General features: G+C 58.8%; 1 protein-coding gene across 1 annotated transcript in view; it reads left to right on the forward strand.

Annotated features, from left to right (window-relative positions):
* Nucleotides 1-18,033, forward strand: part of EVC2 (EvC ciliary complex subunit 2) — a gene marked incomplete at its 5' end in the record, with an annotated part of 58,886 nt that overhangs the window by 31,224 nt on the left and 9,629 nt on the right. Inside the window, 7 exons of the mRNA XM_054688293.1 lie at nucleotides 1,957-2,281; nucleotides 4,950-5,189; nucleotides 5,685-5,860; nucleotides 8,520-8,679; nucleotides 9,757-10,211; nucleotides 14,343-14,547; nucleotides 15,146-15,268. Of these exons, the coding sequence (XP_054544268.1) occupies nucleotides 1,957-2,281; nucleotides 4,950-5,189; nucleotides 5,685-5,860; nucleotides 8,520-8,679; nucleotides 9,757-10,211; nucleotides 14,343-14,547; nucleotides 15,146-15,268 (1,684 nt within the window). The remainder of the gene's footprint in view (nucleotides 1-1,956; nucleotides 2,282-4,949; nucleotides 5,190-5,684; nucleotides 5,861-8,519; nucleotides 8,680-9,756; nucleotides 10,212-14,342; nucleotides 14,548-15,145; nucleotides 15,269-18,033) is intronic.

The raw sequence follows: 18,033 nt of genomic DNA on the forward strand, positions 1-18,033 counted from the left end.
TTTCTCTTACTTCCCTCTTTAGGGACTCAATTTCCTTCTTCTGATCTATCACTTTTTTAATCATGGCAATTTTAAATTCTCTTTCTGGAAGGCTCAGAAGTTCTTCCAAGTTGCTGTCGTTGCAATCTGGGGAGTGGTTTTCTTTTTGTGGTGTGCTTCTTTCCTGAGGAGTTTTTAGGTTGCGTGTGGTTCTTCTACTCCCTACTGTCTGTTTTCTAATTTGTCGTATGCGTTGGGACACTGTGTTGCTCGGACTGACTGACATCTTGGGTGAACTTCTCCGCTCCCCTCTGGCTCTTCCAGGAGCCATCTCTGTCTTCTGGGGGAGCTTTCTGCTGGTTTTAGGCAGTTTTTACTGAAGAAATGTCCCTGTTCTCAAATGGCGAAGCGGGATGCAGTCCCTGCGCCTCCGGTTTCAGGCACACTCTTCTGCGCCCCCGGTCTGCCCCGGACGTGGGTGCCTGCTCCCTCTGTGGGCTCAGACTGCTGGTCGGAAGGGGCCTGGCGTGGAATAACTTCCCGGCTGGCCACTGCAGAAGCCTTCTGCCCTTTTCAAGCAGTCTTAAGAAATTTCCTGTTCTATGGGGTGTTAGTGACTTTTTTTTTCCTGGTCGCTAGGTGGCGCCAGAGATCTCTCCTATTGTCCTTGGGGGGCTGTTTTTCGTCCCCCCCACCCCGTGGGACAGGAACAGAGCGGGAATGGTAGGGTACACCTCAACAGCTTTGGGGTGCTGTGTCTGCCTTGTGCCCCACCGTCGTGGAGAACCCACGCCCCGAATTTTCATGCCCCGGGTCTCAGTTCAAAGCCCTCAGTTCCAGGACGCGGGCTGTAGCCCAGTTCAGTGGCGCGGGAATGGCGCCTTTTGCACTGCTCCCGTGCCTGGGCGCCTGGATCCTGCTCACTCAGGGAGGGACCTTCACCTCAGTGAGGACCTCCGCGCGTCTCCCCGCAAGCCTAGGTCGTCTCCCCGCAAGCCTAGGTCGCAGGCGCGGGTACCTGGGCAGCCGCGATTCCGGTCTGCACTTGCTTTTCAAGCTCCCCAAGCGCGCTGCGTTTCCGGGCCAGCTTACCGGCAGCCAGGGCTGTGTGCGCGTCTCCCGGGGTCTTTGTTCTTCTCTAATGGCGCCCGGAGCCGTTCGCTCACCGCCGCGGCGAATCCTGCAGGGTTCGCCTCAGCTCCCGTTCACGGGGTGTGGTGGCTGCAATAGTTCCTTTCCACTCACAGTCCCGCTTGCTACGTCGTTTGTTCTTGTTGGTTGTTTTGGTTTGTTGTTTTCTCCCTCTCTGCCGTTGGAGAGTGCCGCCTCTGTGGGCGGGGGAGGGGAGCAGGGTTCTGCGCTTCCCTCCCTTCTAGTCCTCTTTTATGGCCACTTTCTTCTTCGGGTAGTTTGCTGGAGTCACCCGTTTATCTTCTGTGTCCCGGTTCTCACTGGGACCTGCCGCTTTTCCTCCCTATTAACTTTTTTTAATGGGAGATCTTACTCGCAGCGTCTCCTCGCCGCCATGTTGCTCCGCCCCCCTCTATTCAGAAGTAACTTTCCCTTATTTTCATCTAATACCTTTTCCTACTTTAGGATCCTATCCAGGACCCCACAATATATATAGTCGCCATGTCCAGATATAAATTTGTAGTTGGAAAAGGATTAAAATCAACTTTAAAATCCTCCAAGTGTAGTAACTCTCCATTTCCACCTTGGTCTGCTGCTGCCTGTTAACCAAGACCAAGGCTCGTGTCGGTTCTGTTCCTCAGTGCTCTGACGTGCTACCTGGTCCATTTGCTGAGGTGGCATCTGCTGGTGTCTCTGGCCTCCACCCGCTGGAGGGAGCAGAGGGCAGGAGGAAAGGAGAGGCCGGGAAGAGGAAGAAGGAAAGGCTTCATTAGAAATCGTTTGAAGCCTCAGAGCTCGGTCTCTTCCCTTGCGTGACGGCGTTCTTGTGACCTTGGCTTTCCCCAGGCTGGAGATTGCAACCCTGAACCGGGCAGACTCGGACCTGGAGGCCTGTCGAACCCAGATCAGCAAGGACATCATTGCCCTTCTCCTGAGAAACCTGACCAGCCGCGGCCAGCTGTCCCCCCAGGTGGAGAGGAGGATGAGTGCTCTCTTCAAGAAGCAGCTTCTGTTGCTGGAGAGGGAAATACAAGAGGAGTACGACCGGAAGATGGTGGCCTTGACGGCCGAGTGTGACCTGGAGGCGAGGAAGAAGACGGAACACCAGCAGCGGAGGGAGATGGCCGCAGCGGAGGAGGCAGAGGAGGTGCTGAAGCACGTCAGCGAGAGGGTGAGGTGCCTGAGGGGAGGCGCGGTGGGCTCTCCCCGGCCCCAGTCCTCATTTTCTACCCACCCACCCGCTCTCCACCCTGCATCTGTCTGTCTACACAGCCACCCGTCTGCCCAGCCATGATCTCTGCATCCATTTGTCCTTCCCCCCAGACACCTTTACACCTGTCTGTCACATCCAACCATGCAGCCACCTGCCTGTCCAGCCACCCGCTCATGCAGCCACCTGCCTGTCCAGCCACCCATCCACCCACCTCACGTTTCCTTGCATCTTTCCCTCTATAGGTGTGAGCCTTTCACCAGACCATGTGCTTCTTCAATTGTAAGAACCTTGTCTCACTTTTCTCTGTGCCTTCACTGCCTACCCTGGTGCCCGAGGCAATCCGTGATCAATAAATGCTTCTTAAATAAATTCTGAATGGGCGGGTGGGTGGAGAGTGGACACATGGCTAGGTCCACATTCACCCACCATCCTCCACCCACCCGCACATGCATTCATCACCCGCCACTCTTCCACTCACCTGTCCACCTACCTCTCCATCCTGGAGCCCCTGCTCGCCACCCCCTCATGCCCGAGCGCCCCCTGGGCCCCCACAACCTCCTCAGCGCTTCCTCCACCAGAGTCTGCCTGGGCAGTGCTCCGAGAGGGTTTCCCTGCGGCTTACACAGTGGGGGCGCCCTGCACCCATGCCTCATCAGTCAGCGTCACCTTGAAAGAGGCTGACAAAGAACAGTGGGGGAATGTGAGATCTTTCTACTTGGGGCTGGGGGCAGTGACTTGCCCAGCTTCCTGCAAGCGGCTCAGGCACGACCCTGCTCTGAGAGCTTGCTTTGAATCTCTGCTGCCGAGAGAAGAGGAGGTCAGGAGCCCTTGCCTTTCCTGCAGCCCCCACCCCTGTCAGTGTCTTACCGGCAAAGATTCCTTAAATGCAGGGAGTCTTGCACTTGAGCCATTGCTGATGGGTTTATTTTTATAAAGCATTTTTACAACTTGCCTGCCTTGCTAAATTGAGTACAGGGACTATAATTTAGTCCAGTCATAATTTCGTGACCCAGTTTCACATTGCTGACGGAGTAGAGCCGGCATAGTGAACAGCGCGTGTTCCAGAACAGCCTGGCACAGGCCTGTGACTCTCAAACCAGAGGAAAGTGTCCCCTCCTGGCCCATGCTCCCCCACTCCCTCCACAGGATGATATGATTTTCTAGGTGCGTGAAGTCCCAGGATAAACCTGGCTCAGTTCCCTGAAAAGTCCATTTTATTGAGAAGTTCAGTAAGGAATTGAGTTGAGTGACCATTATTTTAAAGTACCTTTAAAAATGCAGGTTTGTTGCCAATATTAGAAATACAGAATTTTATATAAACATCTAAATTTCCAGCTTCTCTTAAAAAATCTGAAAGATGCGGTCACACTGGGTCCGTATTCCTGCAGAGCCCCCTTGGGGGCTGAGTAATGCTGGCCCTGTAGAAAGAGCTTGCTAGCTCTGATTTGCCCCAGTCCCCACTACTCTCTACTGCCTGTCACAAGAGGCCACCTCACTCCTTCCTGTACATTGTCTGCTTGGTCTGGGGGTGTATCCCCTGCTTTAGGGTCTAATCGTGTCATCCCTAACACAGGAGGATTGAACTGGGCCAGAAGTTGGGCAGCAAGTCTCCGGACCCCCTTAGGACAGCAGTGTATTTGGAAATTGGGAACTCCTGTCCAAACTTATTTTAGGGCGTATTTCACGGTGACATAAATATATCTTTACCTCATGCTTTACTCTTCAGCAGAAATGCAATTCTACACAAGGACAGATTCTTTTTCTTTTTTAAGGATTTGTGTGAGCATCTCCTGGTTGTGGGATCCTAAATGAATTTCACTCCAGACAGTCCTATTTATTGAAATAAACTGAGGTTTGGGGCTGTGAGTTTCATACTGTCAAAGAAAGATGGATGTGTGAACCTAACCGGGCACCTGACCTGGGCGCACTGGTTCCACCATGGACGTGTGTGTCCAGGCTCAGGGGGGCACTCAGGACGTCCACACGGCCGTGCATCTGGGGCTGCCTTGGGTTCAGCCTCCGCGGTGGGGCTGTGGGTCCCTGCCAGGGCACGAAGCTTTGGGGAACTCAGTGGAGGGGCCTCCTTCCACCCCATGAGGCGCAGGCGTTGAGCCACCTCTCAGCTCCTCTCCAGCCTCCCTTTGGCCCATGCCGTCTCACCTTGCGCCCAAGTGCCGCTATTTTTCTCTTCACCCAAGTGAAGCGTGAGCAATGATGGGAAACTGAGAGCCTGGTAGCCCAGCCCACGGAAGTTTCCATTGTGCAGGCAATTTGACTTGCAGGTGTATACTCCTGGGAATGTCCTGCTCTCAGGCTGACTTGGGGAATAAAAAGTCCAGGGACGACAGCTACTCAGAGCGTAGCAGCTTCATCCTGGCCTGCTGGCCCGAGTGTGTGTGGGCAGCTGTGCGCGTGTGCGAGTGCTGCTGTCGCGTGTGCATGCACAGCTGTGCGTGTGTGTGAGGGCTGCTGTGCACGTGTGCCGATGCTGCTGTGTGTGTGTGTGGGTGTGGGCAGCTGTGCGTGTGTGTGAGTGCTGCTGTCGCGTGTGCAAGGGCAGTTGTGCGTGTGTGGAGGGCTACTGTGCGTATGCAGTGGGCCCCTCTTACGGCCCCTCTCCCCGCAGTCGGCGGCCCAGTGCAGCAGCCTCCTGCGGACCCTGCACAGCCTGGAGCAGGAGCAGCTGGGTCGGTCGCTCACCCTGCAGCGGGAGGAGGACGTGGCCAAGGCCCGCAGGCAGCTGGCTGTGTTCCAGAGGACCGAGCTGCACAGTCTCTTTTTCACCCAGATCAAAAGTGCTGCTTGCAAAGGAGAGCTGCAGCCAGAGGCCGTGAAAGCGCTGCTGCAAGATTACGCCAAGATACAGGTAACTGGACTTGGGCTCCTCTGTCTTAGGGGTGGGGAGGGGTGAGTTAGCTGGGTGCCGTCTCCTGTGCTGCTCACCTGTGAGCTACCTGCCTTCCGCCTGCTACGCTGGGCCAGTGCTCCGTGAACGTGGCGTCCTGGGGACCAGGCCCGTGGCCGGTAGACCCAGAGCCCCGGCACCACCCGGAGCTGGATGTGGGAAGCGGGGTGCACTGGTGAAGGATGAGAGACCGACTGAGTAAAATTTCCGTTGTTTCTCAGGGCAGTGGCATGTCGGAACCCCGCCTAGCGTTCTCAAGGCACTTAGAGCCCCTGGTTCACGTCAGCATGTGGTTTTCTTCTAAGCCTTGTTCAGGCAGGGAGGTTTAATGTGCTAATCCCACCGCTTCTATTCTTGCGCGTTTTCTCTGGAAAATGTACTGTTTTAACTGTCCGGAATGAATTTTCTCTCAATTCTAATCTGATGTATTTTCTTGACTTTCTGTTTTTCAAACAGGAGGATGTAGAGGAGTTAATGGACTTTTTCCAGGCTAGTAAGAGATACCACCTGAGTAAGAGGTTCGGCCACAGGGAGTACCTGGTCCAGAACTTGCAGTCTTCAGACACCCGGGTGCAAGGCCTTCTGAACGCCGCTGCCGCCCAGCTGAGCCTCCTCATCCAGAAGCATGAGAGGTAAAACCTGAAAACCAGCTCTAAGGATGCAGAAAACAACTGACCTTGACCTTGACCTTGACCAAACATTCCTCATCAAAGACCAGCTGCCTCTGTCCTAATCATAGGCGTGGCCTGCTGTACTCCATACCTAAGGGAAATTCTTGGGCTGTGAGGGGTCTTTGCTTTATAGGACTTGGCATTATAGGTGCTAATCTACAGTCTGTCAGACTTGTCAGTCTGCGTCCATGCAGTGACCCCCAGTCGCGTGGTTCGTGTTCAGGGGGCACAGCCCAGGCCGGTCCTGAGGCGGTTGCACATCCCACGCTGCATTGTCTGGAGCTGAACCTGCATTTTAGCGAGAAGCTGAAGGCGCAGGCCGGGGGTGGCATCGCGGGAGACCCGCCTGTTCTCTGATGGAGCTCGCGCCACCCTGTGCGGATTTAAGTCCAAACGCAGACGCGTGTCTTGGGACCACAGTGTCCTCGCGGCAGCCAGGCCCACGCAGCCAGGCCCGTGGCAGGCTCTCAGCCCAGGTGTTCCTCCCGGCACCCCCTGGGGGGCTTCATCATAAACGATGGAATCTATTCTCAGGTCACGAGACGCTCCAGACACATAAGACGGCTGTGCGTTGCTTTTCTCTGGGTGATTCGTGGTTTCCTCCACTGGTTCCGCTGCTCAGTAACTTTGCAGCTCTCTGCACTGTTTAACGAGGTTCTGTGAGGAGTGAATTATGTGAATGTGCCCTCCCAACGGGGCTAATGAATTTGTCGCTGTGGCTGGCTTGACATTCCTGGCCCCCGTCCACTGCAGCGAGGGGAACGGCTCGCACGACGAACCTGACACCGGCTTCCTGCCGTGAGGAGCTACCGGGAAGCGTGTTGCAGCTTTTACTGTCTAATTTCATTTGAAAAGGCTGTTGCAGGCTTGTATTTTTAAAACCTGCCTCTAGCTGCACCCAGCCAGGCAGTCATGCTTCAAGAAGCTTCCCTTGAGAATCGACCCTGTGCTGCGCAGGAGGCCAGCCCACGAAGCAGACAGGCCGGGGGTCCCGCGGGAGTGGTGGTCGTAACCGAGTGCAGCGGGTGGGACTCTCCAGAGACACGGAGCTCGGAGACACGGATGAATTAGGCCACATGGTCACGAGGCGGGAGGGCCTACGGATGTGGTTTTTGGAGTCTGTGCGTTTGGAGCGCGGGGTCCTCGGGGTCACTCTCGGAAAGGTGTCCCTAGAGCTCCCGTTCCGGCGGCATATGGCGAGTTTCTCGGCGAGTTTCTCCAGGAGACAGATGGTAGTTATAGTTGAAGGGAAGGTTTATTAGGGAAAGGGACGGAAGAGTAAAGGACACTTGCATAGACACCAGCGGGCAGGAAGAGCTGCTCCGAAAGGGACAGGTTTGCTGAGAGAGGCCTGCATGGCTGCAGGTGGGGTCCCTGAAGAAAGCGGCCTCCGCTGAGGGAGGCCAGTGAGGAGAAGCCCCGACAGGTACAGGGCACGGGCAGGCAGGAGGCTGCTGCCCTGCGGCAGGAGGGAGTTGGCGAAAAGAGGCACCTGCACAGTCACAGGTGGGCCGACGGACCGCTCCCCGAGCCAGGGCAGAGACTGCAGGGACATAGTCTTCTCTTTGGGAGGGGTCGCTCCTTGTGAGCCTTGGGTTAGTTGCTGATTTGGGATAACTGCAGAATCTGAAAGGGACCGGAGATTCCACAATGGGCTCCATCGCCATATCTTCACCCCTGGGCCTGTGCTCCTGACAACCCCTACAAGCGTCTAGTACCTGCTTGGGCCTTATGCTTCGTGATCTGGGCGTTGGCGCCTGAAGATATTGGTTTCGATAGCTGGGTCAATGGCTGTGCTAATCCCCGGCCCCCGCCTCCAGCTCTTGGCATCGTGGGAGCCAGGTTTCTGGTCTTGCAGCGCCTCCTTCCCAGTTTTTTTATTCTAGTCCTCCATCATTAGCATTTGCCCTCTGGAAGCTGCAGACGAGGAAGTGGGTGGTGTCACCCCGTTTGGGTTCTACAGCCTGAGATCAGGGCATACAGTGACGTCAATCTGTGCCCAAGGTCAAGGGGGAGATGAGGAAAGATGTCCCGGCTCAGCAGGGGAAGGAAAAGGGCCAAGTTCCCCATCCGCTTGCTTTTGTTCTATTTGGCCTTCAGTGCATTGTCTGAGGCCCACCCGCCTGGGGGAGGTGGGCTGGCATGTCTCCTGATTGAAATGCTCATCTCATCCAGAAGCCCCTCACAGACTCAGACACCGCGTTTCATCTGGGCACGTGGCCAGTCGGGTGGACGTGGAGAGCTTGCACCCTTGGGAGCAGCCCCGCGTCACCCCTCGGCTTCCCAGCGCTGTTCCCGTCGCCAGCACCCTACCTCACCACCTCCTCCTGGAAAGTTCTGTCTGTACCAAGCGATGTCCTTGAGTGCTACTCTCTCCCCGACTCTTGCCCATTCCTGCCTACCAGCTGCTTTCTCTCCCGACGCTGTGCTCTCGCTGCTGTCTCCGGACACCAGCCTCGCCCTCCGTGTGGCTTAGCATTGTCATAGCGGCCTCTTCTCCTGCGCCTTCTTGACGGTAAAGATTTTTCTGATTCAGACCAAACCAGTGTGGAGAGAAAGGCCGAGACACAGCGGCCCGCGGAGGGGCTCGGCGTCCGCGAGCACTGTCTTTTCCTCCTAGAGCTGGCTACCTGGATGAAGACCAGATGGAAGTGCTCTTGGAGCGGGCGCAGACGGACGTCTTCGCGATCAAACAGAAGCTGGACAATGACTTAAAGCAGGAAAAGAGGAAGCTTTGCCAGAAGCTAATAACCAAGAGACGGCGAGAGTTGCTGCAAAAGGTACGTGAGGAATCATGTTCTTCATTCTGGGCCTGACCATGCTGGACTCCCACCCAGGGCAGGTACCGCGGGCGTGGCCGGCAGGGCGAGGACCCCCAGGACAGCTGGCAGCCATCGTGATGGGCATCTGCGGTTGCTTGGCTGGGGCTTTCTGGAATGCTGGGGTGGGGAGGGGCGGGGAGGGCCTGGCGTGACTCAGGTCTAGGTACATTAGTAATGTCTGTCCAGGCAAGGGGGTGGGAGTGCTGGTGCTGGCTTGAGCGCACAGTGACAATGACAGGTTCTTTAACATTCATCGTGTCTCCTTGGCCCTGCGCTAAGGCCGTGCATAGGTGCTCAGCGAGTATTTGTAGAATGAAGGTGTTGATACTCCCTGGTCACCAGGAGTGTCTTCCAAGCAGAGCCGAGATTATCTGTGAGAACAGCAACGCCAGGGAGAGGTGCACACTGCCGCTTACCCCTTCCCACCACAGGACCTTGGCATCTGCTGTTCTCCCGGGCTTGTTCTTTCCTCATATCTTAACCCGGTGGAGATAGGGCCTCGCCCCTCAGATCTCACCTGAATCACCTCCCTTGAATGGCCTTCCCTGACCTTCTCCTTTAAATCGTCTCCCATGGACCATCGGACATTGTCCCCTGTTATATGACAATTGGCAGTTGCTATGTGCCTGGGCAAGGAAGAACTGTTGCAGGCGTTTCTAGATGTGAACACTGCACGGGGCACGTCTCTGTCAGCTCCGTGTGTGTTGAGCAGCCTCGCCGCTGCCCGTGATGCGGCTCCGGTTATTATCCCCTTTCACAGATTAGGCGCCGGAGCACAGCTAGGATCCTTGCCCGGGGTGCTCGGCTTGAAAACAGAGGGGCCAGGACAGGGCTCAGGTTTGGTCAATAAACGACTCAATAAACGTGTGTCCAACAACCTCAAACAATGACGCTTTCTCTATGTCTTGGGTCAGGTGGTCAGGGACACCCTGGCTGTGAGGTTGTGGGGGAGCCTGTTACCGTCTGTCCACAGCAGGTGCCTGAGCCGGGTCCCAGGGCCGCCCCACTGAACGATCCTCTCTGAAATCCCTGCAGCACAAAGAGCAGCGGAAGGAGCAGCTGGCCCTGGGGGAAGCCTTCCGGGCCACCGAGGACGCGGGCCAGTACCTGGGTCAGTGGAGGGGGCTGCTGGCCGAGCACGGCGCCGCCCTGGAGGAGCTGCAGGAGCGCCTGGACCAGACCGCGCTGGACGAGCTCCGGGCGCTGACGCTGTCCCTGTCCGAGAAGGCCAGCGAGGAGGTGCGGCGCCTGCAGAACTCGGCGCTGACCCAGGAGCTGCTCAAGCGCAGCGTGCCCTGGCTCTTCCTGCAGCAGATCCTGGAGGAGCACGGCAAGGAGATGGCCGCCCGCGCCGAGCAGCTGGAGGCCGAGGAGAGGGACAGGGGCCAGGAGGGCGTCCGGGGCGTGCGGCAGAGGCTGAAGGATGACGCGCTGGAGGCCTCCGTGGAGGAGCAGGCGGAGCTGAGGCACTGGGAGCGCTTGGTCTTTGCGTGAGTACCCAGCGTGGGCCGGCTGAGCACAGCCGTCACCAGTCAGGCACGTGTACTGGGCCAGGAGGGACGGGCGCCACATGCCCCGGGGCCACTTGGCTGCGCGGTGAATCACCAGGGTGGGGGCAGCTGGCAGCCGCCAGGGCGAGGGAGTCATGCACAGTGGGCAGCAGCTGGAGCCCGCTCCTCGTGGACAAGCAGCAGCTGTGCTGGCACCTGGGTGCGAAGTGTCCTCTGAGGAGGACCCTTGTCCGCTGATCCTCGGTGTAGGCCCTCACCACCCGCCCCTCCCCTTCCCTTCACCGGTTTGCTAAGGGGGTGTCTGTGTTGGTCATGAATCAAGAACCAGCCTCGACTTCTACTTCCGGATAGGGGGTGCTGGTCACGCGGCCACACCAGGAAAGACGCAGGAGCTGGGGGAGCAGGGAGGGCTCCGGGGCCCCTCTGCAGGGGCCCCACGTCTCTACTGCTTCTTGCGGCCCCTGAGTCCCAGTGAGACGCTGACCCACGGGGCCCAAAAGCCCCATGACCGAGACCAGCTTGGCCCGGTGGCTGCTGGGGCTGGCCCTGGAGGGCCCCACGCTGGCCAGCGGGCTGGACCTGGTCCGTGGGCACAACTTACCGTCTGTGCCTTCGACCAGTTGGGATTCTCTTCCTGGACTCGAGGGGTGTCCCCCAGTGTTGATGGAGGGCAGCTGTTCGAAAACAAGAGGGGCAAGGCGAGCAGCGGCTCTCGGTCAGGGGTCAGCCGTGTCTGGCAAACGCCATCTTCGCGGTGCTGATGAGGGAAGAGAGGAAAATGCCTTCACCTGACCCAGCCCGGCCCTCGGAGAGCGGGGATGCCGGGCCCTGTGTGGCCGTTCCTGTGCCGGGAGGCCCGGGCGTCGGGAGAGCAGCACGCGGGAGGGTGACGGCAGACTGTGGGTGGAGGCCGGCTCCATGTCGCCAGCCGCCCGCCCGGTGCCAGGAGCCAGAGGGCAGCCGGTGCTGGGGCATCTCTGAGAGATGGAGGCCGAGGGCGGAGAGGCCCGAGCGGAAGTCCTGGGCCTTGTCTGGGTGTGGACTGGGGGCCCGATCAGGTGGCCAGAAGGAACAATGCAAAAACCCAGTGACACCACAGGGTGTGGGGGAACCGGGGCCGGGTGACAGCTGCCTCTCGGCAGTGACGTGGCGCCTCCGTCCTGTTAGCCGGTGGGTTCTGGCCAGTCGAGGGAGCTTTTCCTTGAACACCAAATCCTGCAAGAACTCCCTCCAGCAAACATGCATCACCCAGACCCTTTCAGCATCCTTTCCTTGGGGAAGGTACTCCGGGTGTGATTTCAACCTCAGCTGCAATTTAAATTCCACACCTGTAGCTCTTTTTGTTAGAGACAGTTGCACCCCGCAGGCATGTTCTCCCCGAGGTGTGGGAGGGGATGTTGGGGCAGAGCTGGAGTCGGGAGGGGCGTGGGGCTTGTGTCTGCTCCGTCCGCTGCAGCCTCTGTCACTCCGTTGTGCTGTCTGCGGGACCTCGGGGCCCCGGCCACACCCACGCTGTGCTCCTCTTGGGCCCCCCTTTTTTTAAGATTTATTTATGCACACAAGAGCTGGGGTACAGGCCAGAGGTACAGGGGGGTGAGAGGACTCACCAGAGACAGGTGGGGAGCAGAACAGGCAGACTGACTGAAACACACTGCTGAGGGGAGCAGCGGGGAGACAGGAGAGGTCTGCTGTGCCCTGTGGGTGCTCCCTGGCCGGGGATCGAACTCGTGCTGCAGAGGCTGTGGACAGCTTCACAGTGCTGAGACTTACCTCTTGGATCCTTCCAAGAGGGACACAGAGCAGAGCTTCTTCTGGCCGCACCTGCCCCTGGGTGAGCGCCCAGGGAGCAGGGCTCACTGCCCCGGAGGAGGGGACCAGGTTTTGCAGAGGGGAGGAGATGGCTCCGGTTTAGATTCCATGACCCCTGGCTCCTTCTTCTCTGCCCCTCTTACGCGTCCGTCCCCTCTCCCCAATGTGTTACTGTTTGTTTTCTTGACCAAACGACGCTGTCGTCTCCAAGTCCATAAACACCAGATCCTTAAATGCCGCTTCTTGCTCCCGCCCTTGTTCTGGGCGGGAATTGTGCTCAATCTATATCCGCAAAGCCTCTGCCCCACCCAGGGCGCCTGGGACTCTCGGAGCATGTGACTAGACCTGACATTCCCGCTTCCGCAGGGCCAGGTCATCCAGTTTCACTGGGATCCATTTTTCAGGGGGCGTTAGTGATTTAGTTATTCAACAGGAAAAGAGAAATCGCACTTTGCTGCCAGGAAACGCTTTGATTTTTCTAAGGGTTAAAGAGGGCCGGCCAGTGATGCGCACCGTGTGGCTCTGCCTGTCTGCTCGCTGGTTTAGGATTCGGAGCTTGCAGCCTCATCCCCGAGGGATTGTGTAAACACGCCTTTGCACAGTGGTTTTGAAGCACATTTTTATGAGCTTCCTAATTTCAAGCGGGATGGAGCTGCTGTGAACCTGGCGATGGAGCAGCAACAATGAGGACGCACACTTGTCAGGGAAAGTGTCTTTGTTTCCTGAACTCCTGCCTGAATTTCAGGGGTGCCACGTCCCATTTTTCTGTATTTTCTTGGTGTCTCCGTAGTAGAGAATTAAGATGGGACCACCCAGAGCCCGTCCAGTCTGACGATGGGCAAGAGTAACGCCTTAGCCTCACCGGAGTGCCTTCACCGGAGGGCTCCCGGCAACCAGCAGGCACAGGGGACAGAGGTCCTCCGAGAGGAAATCTGAGGTTTCTGTGGTGCTTCGGAATTATTGGTGGCTCTGTGGAGTGAGGAACCCAAGCCAGGGGTTCTGGCAGGTGTGCTTGGGGGCGTCAGACCATCTGACTGGGACCCACACCAGCCCTGACGGTCCTGTCTCCATGCAGAACCTCCCAGCTGGTGCTCAGCCCCACATCCTGGTGAGACCCAGGAGGGTAATTCAGGAGGGGCCCAGCAGGCAGTTCTGAATTTTAAAGCAGCCACAAAGCACATTTTACGTGGTCTGTTGCTCGGGCGTTGCCAGAACAACCAATGACTTCGTCTGTAGGGAATGTTTGTTGAATGAATAACTGAGCAATGTGTGTCTGTCTACACATTACCCAAAGCTGGAAGGAAGAGAAAAACCCTCTCCTTGTTTGCTCCTCCCGAGGGAGGAGGCTCTGCTCGGAAGGAGAGGTAAGCTTCTCCTTACTGCTCTTGGGCGGCTGGGCCCTAGGAGGCCTCTCTCTCTGGTAGTGTAGGTTGTGGGCCCTTCCAGAGAGGCGAAGGGGAACGCGCCTCTGCTTCCTCCTCTGCAAAGTGACCACTGAGCCGCCACAAGGATTAGGGGTGACGTAGGCGCATGTATCTGTTCCTGGCACGGCCAAAAAGTGGGGAGGGGGTTCAATAACGGAAGTGCAGCCCTCCTGTTTTGGAGACCGGATGTCGGATCTCTGGGGTCCCCCGCAGGCTCTGGAAGGGTCTGGCCTTGCGTGTTGCTGTAGTTGCTGCCCTGCAGCTGCCTCGCTCCGGTTTCTGCCATCCCCCCGGTGTCTGTGACTTCTCTTGTAAGGAGAGGGTCGCGTTGAATCAAGGGCCCCCCAACTCCCGCATGACCTCATAGTCCCTAACATAACTCCTTGATCACCTCTGCAAAGACCCTATTTCCAAATAGGTTACATGCACAAGTAGCGGGGGACGTGGACATGTCTCTTGGGGGGCAGGGTCAGCCACCAGCGGTGGCCGGCGTGGGGTGGCTTTCTCCAGCGAAGGCTGTGACCCACCATTAAGACCCAGCATGGCCTGAGCCCCGGGGCCGTGCCCCCTCCTTGGGGCCACTGGCTCTGACTTACGCGTGCTGCTCACCCGCCCCGTACACCCCTTGGTTTGCGTGTCTGTCTCTAAAGCCAGTCGAGAAGGCTGGACGGCCTGTTGGCGCCCACAAACCTGCACATGGGCCATCGCTCAGGTGCGTTCCCAGGGCCGCCCGGGCGTGCGGGACGAAGGGCGCCCAGGAGATGCCGTGGGACGAGCGTGACTGGGAGAGGATGCCCCGGCCTGTCCTGGGTCTGCGCTGGCCGCCAGCCTCCCAGCCACGACCCGCGGTGAGAGCTGGTGCTTGTTGCCCCTCCAGGAAGCTCTGCTCCTCGCCTCTCTCCCTGTCCGAGGAGGAGTCACTCAGGGCGCGGCAGGAGGTCCACGGCTGCTTCTCCCAGATGGACAGGAGCTTGGCCCTCCCCAAAATCCGGGCCCAGGTCTTGCTGCAGCAGTTTCTGGCAGCGTGGCGGGAGGCGGAGTGTCTGCAGCTGGACAAAGCCCTGGCGGCCCCGGAGCTGCAGGTAGGTGGGCTTCAGTGGTCCCCCGGAGGCAGGGGTGTCTCCGCGCTGTCCCTGCAGGGTCCGGCCCATGGCCCACCGCGTTCACCTCGCCCACTCTCCCCGCCCCGGCCAAGGCTGCACCAGCTGTTCTGGAACCGCCAAGGTCAATGGTGGACACTGGCGCCCACAGCCCTGTCCTCGCGCTGCCCCTTGATGGCCATGAGCATGGCTGCCCGCAGCCCCAGCTGCCCCCTCGGCCACAGCCGGGGGTCCTCTCGGGGCTGTAGAGGCTCAGATGGCTCAGGAGCGGGGCCTGAGGGCTGACAGCTTGGTGCTGTTTGCCCCGAGCCGCCCCTGCTCAGTCAAGACCAGACTCTCCCTGGGGCCCCGCTTGGCGGGGTCCTTGTCCTCCCCCGTCCCGGGTCCCGGCTCGCGGACAGAGGACCCGCTCTCCGAACCAGCCCTTGCCCAGGTCTTCATGGAGGGCAGCGGCGGCCCGAGGCCCTCAGACGAGCTCCGGGGACGGCTCCTTCCTCGCGCTCTGTGCCCGTGTGCCGGGGCTGTGGGCGCCTCCTGGGAGCCGGGGGGTCACGCGTGGGCCGTGCTCTCACCCCTACAGCATCCGCCCAAGGCCAGGAAGTCGCGCTCCAAGAGCAAAAGCAAGATCGACCTTTTGAAGAAGAGCATCGAGGATAAGATCCAGCTCTTTGAGGAGCAGGCCCCCGAAGACCTGGTGGAGAAGGTCAGTGTCTCTGCCTCGTCTGAGGCTCTCCGTGCACGGGGGGCTGGCAGCGGCCCCCCTGCAGGCACACAGCGTGCGGCGCCTCCATCGTCCCACCCAGGCCCTGTGTTCACCAGCAGGCCTGCTCCTGTCTGGACCCTCCCCCCTCCTGCCTCCCGGCTCCTCCAGGCCCACCTTGTTAACTGTGCTGCTCCTTCCGGCGCCCCCCGCCCCCCAGCAGCCTGCCAGCGCCATTCCCAGCAGCTCGGGGGGGCAGCCTGGTCAGCGAGGCGTGGGTTCACGAAGGCAGACACACGCTGGCGCACACTTGGCGGGGGGAGGGGCCGACGCGCCTCGTGCCTGCGCCGGGAGCCCAGCGCTCGCTGTACGGTGCTGTTTGCTCCTCCGTGGGTCTGACACGGCGCCCGCACTGTCTCACAGGCCTGCCTGTGCTCCCGCTTACCTGCGTTCTGTCCCGCGCCCCCTCCTCCCCTCTGCTTTACCTGGAGCCGGGGATCTTGTCCCCACCTGTCCTCAGGTGTGCCCTCCACGAAGCCTTACCTGAACATCATGTTCTTCCCACGTGCGCCCCCCCGCACCTCGCTCCCTTTCTCACCTGGACACGCGTCCCGCTGTCTGCTCACCCCGCTGGCACTGGGAGGCAGGGGCCCGGCCGCGGGTGGGCCAGGGAGGCGGCAGGGCAGGCGGCGGCCCCGCCGTCGGGTCTCACGCTCCAGCTGGGGAGAGGCAGCGAGTCCATGGAGTCGCGGACCGATGGCGCCACCAGGGAGATGAACAAAATGACGTGGCCGTGAGGGGTGCGGGCGAGGTGGCTCCTTCTTCCTTCCAACCATTTGAATTGGATCTGTCCGCCCACCTATACCTCCCTAGTTGTCTCTTTACACCTGTCTGTCTGTCTGCCCGTCTGTCATGTCTCATCTTTGCCTGCCCATGTCCGTTTATCTGTCTGTTCCTCCGTCCACCCTCCACCCGTCTGCCTGCCTCTGTCTATCATCCCTGCTTTTCACTGAAACCCGAAGTTTCCAATACTTTAGCAACACAGCGTTTTCTGGCGTGGACCCACCGTGGGTGCTCTCACCAGCCCTCAGTTAGTGGGCATTAGGTTTTTGTCATATGGCCAGTGCTTCTGGGGCCTCTGCACGTGCCCCCACCCCTGCAGAGAGGCCGTCGTCTGGGCCGCCTGCACCTGACAGACGAGAAGGCCCAGCCCCGAGCCGGAGAGGCTCGCCCGGCGCGCCGGCCCCTCCCCGCATCCTAAAGTAAAACACGTGTGTGTTTTAAACGTGTCTTTCTCCAGGAATCTCCATCGTTGGGATTTCCTGCAGTGTGCATCTGTTTCAATAAGTAGTAACGAAGACACGTTTTTGAAGGCGAAAAGAAAACCCCCAGCATTACAAACTCTTCATTTTAATTTTTTTCCTGCAATCCAAGAGACTGTTAAGCTAATTGTAATAATGATAATGAAAATAATAACAGTGGTAATAATAATGGCCGATGCTATTTATCAGGTATCGGAGGGTGTCTCCAATTGGCCCCCTAGCTTTTTATTGCTTCCTTTTCACTTCCTCTGAAAAGGAGTCAGAGGGGGCAAGCGACTGCTCTAGGCCACACAGCCAGTGCCACGGCCACCTCTGCCGAGGACAGATCGGCCACAAACAGAAGGAAACATGGCCCCGAGGCTCAGGGCACAGGTGCCTCTGCCCCTCGCCCTCTTCATGGCGGGTGGCATGCCAGCAACGGCCCCTCTCTGCAGCCAGCCTGCCTGCAGGAAGCCCCCTCGCCCTGAGCAAGAGGTGGGGCTGCCAGCTCTTTGGGGCTGGTCTCCCTTTGGACACCCAAAGGGTGTCCCATTCTCCAGTCTAGTTCTCCCTCAGCTGGCCCTTGGGCCTCGGAGCATCCGTCTGTCTGTCCGGTTGTTTATTCCCAAGCCTGGGCGAGGAGCGGGGTGAGGGCTTGAGCTCCTGAGTCCCAGAGACTCTGCTGGGCGACTTGGGGGGGTGCTGTTCTGCTTTTACAGGAGTTTGCGGGGCTGAGAGGGGGGCCCTCTTGAAAGGCACCTGCGCTGAGGACGCTGGCAGGGAAGACTTCTCATTCAAAACAGGAGTATTTAGCGGCTTTGTCTGGCAGAGAATTTGTATTACTTTAGATAGCTTGAATATCTAATGAAGCTTGTCGTTAATACCTCATAGATATGCAAATCCGCGTCTTTTCCCTGGAGTTCTTTCAGACCAGGATGAAAACCCTCTCTAGAGGCACATTTTATGATGCTGGAATGAACAAATAAAGCTTTCCAAGGAAGAAAGGCTTTGGAGCCGCCTTCCTTCCAATGTCCGCCTGCCCTTGCAGTGCGCGGAGGGCTTGGCGCCTGCCCCTGCCCCGGGATATACGTGCTTCCCCTCCTGCCCTCACCCCTGCAGGTGACACCCAGTGCGCGTCCCCAAACCAGGGCCAGCAGCCCCCTCAGCCACCCCTGGAGGACCCTTCCCAGCTCCAGGGAGAACAGCCTCTGCGCAGCTCAGGGGCCCCTGGTCCTCTGTCTGCACGGGGGGTGGGGGGGCGTCTCTTTCCGGCCTCCAGGTCGCCCCAGGAGGGGGCTCTGCACGTCAGTGTTCTCACCTCCCCCAACACACACACACACACACACACACACACACACACACACCCCTCTCAGGTGGACCCAGCTCAGGCCTTTTCCCTTTTCCCCCCAGCTCTGGTCTGAAGCTTCCTCCCTCCCTGGGGGCCGTGCGCTCCTGCCTCCCTGCCCT

The sequence above is a fragment of the Talpa occidentalis genome, unplaced genomic scaffold (genome assembly GCF_014898055.3).
Source record: "Talpa occidentalis isolate TD23 unplaced genomic scaffold, MPIMG_talOcc4v2.1 talOcc4.6, whole genome shotgun sequence".
NCBI classification, from domain to species: domain Eukaryota; kingdom Metazoa; phylum Chordata; class Mammalia; order Eulipotyphla; family Talpidae; genus Talpa; species Talpa occidentalis.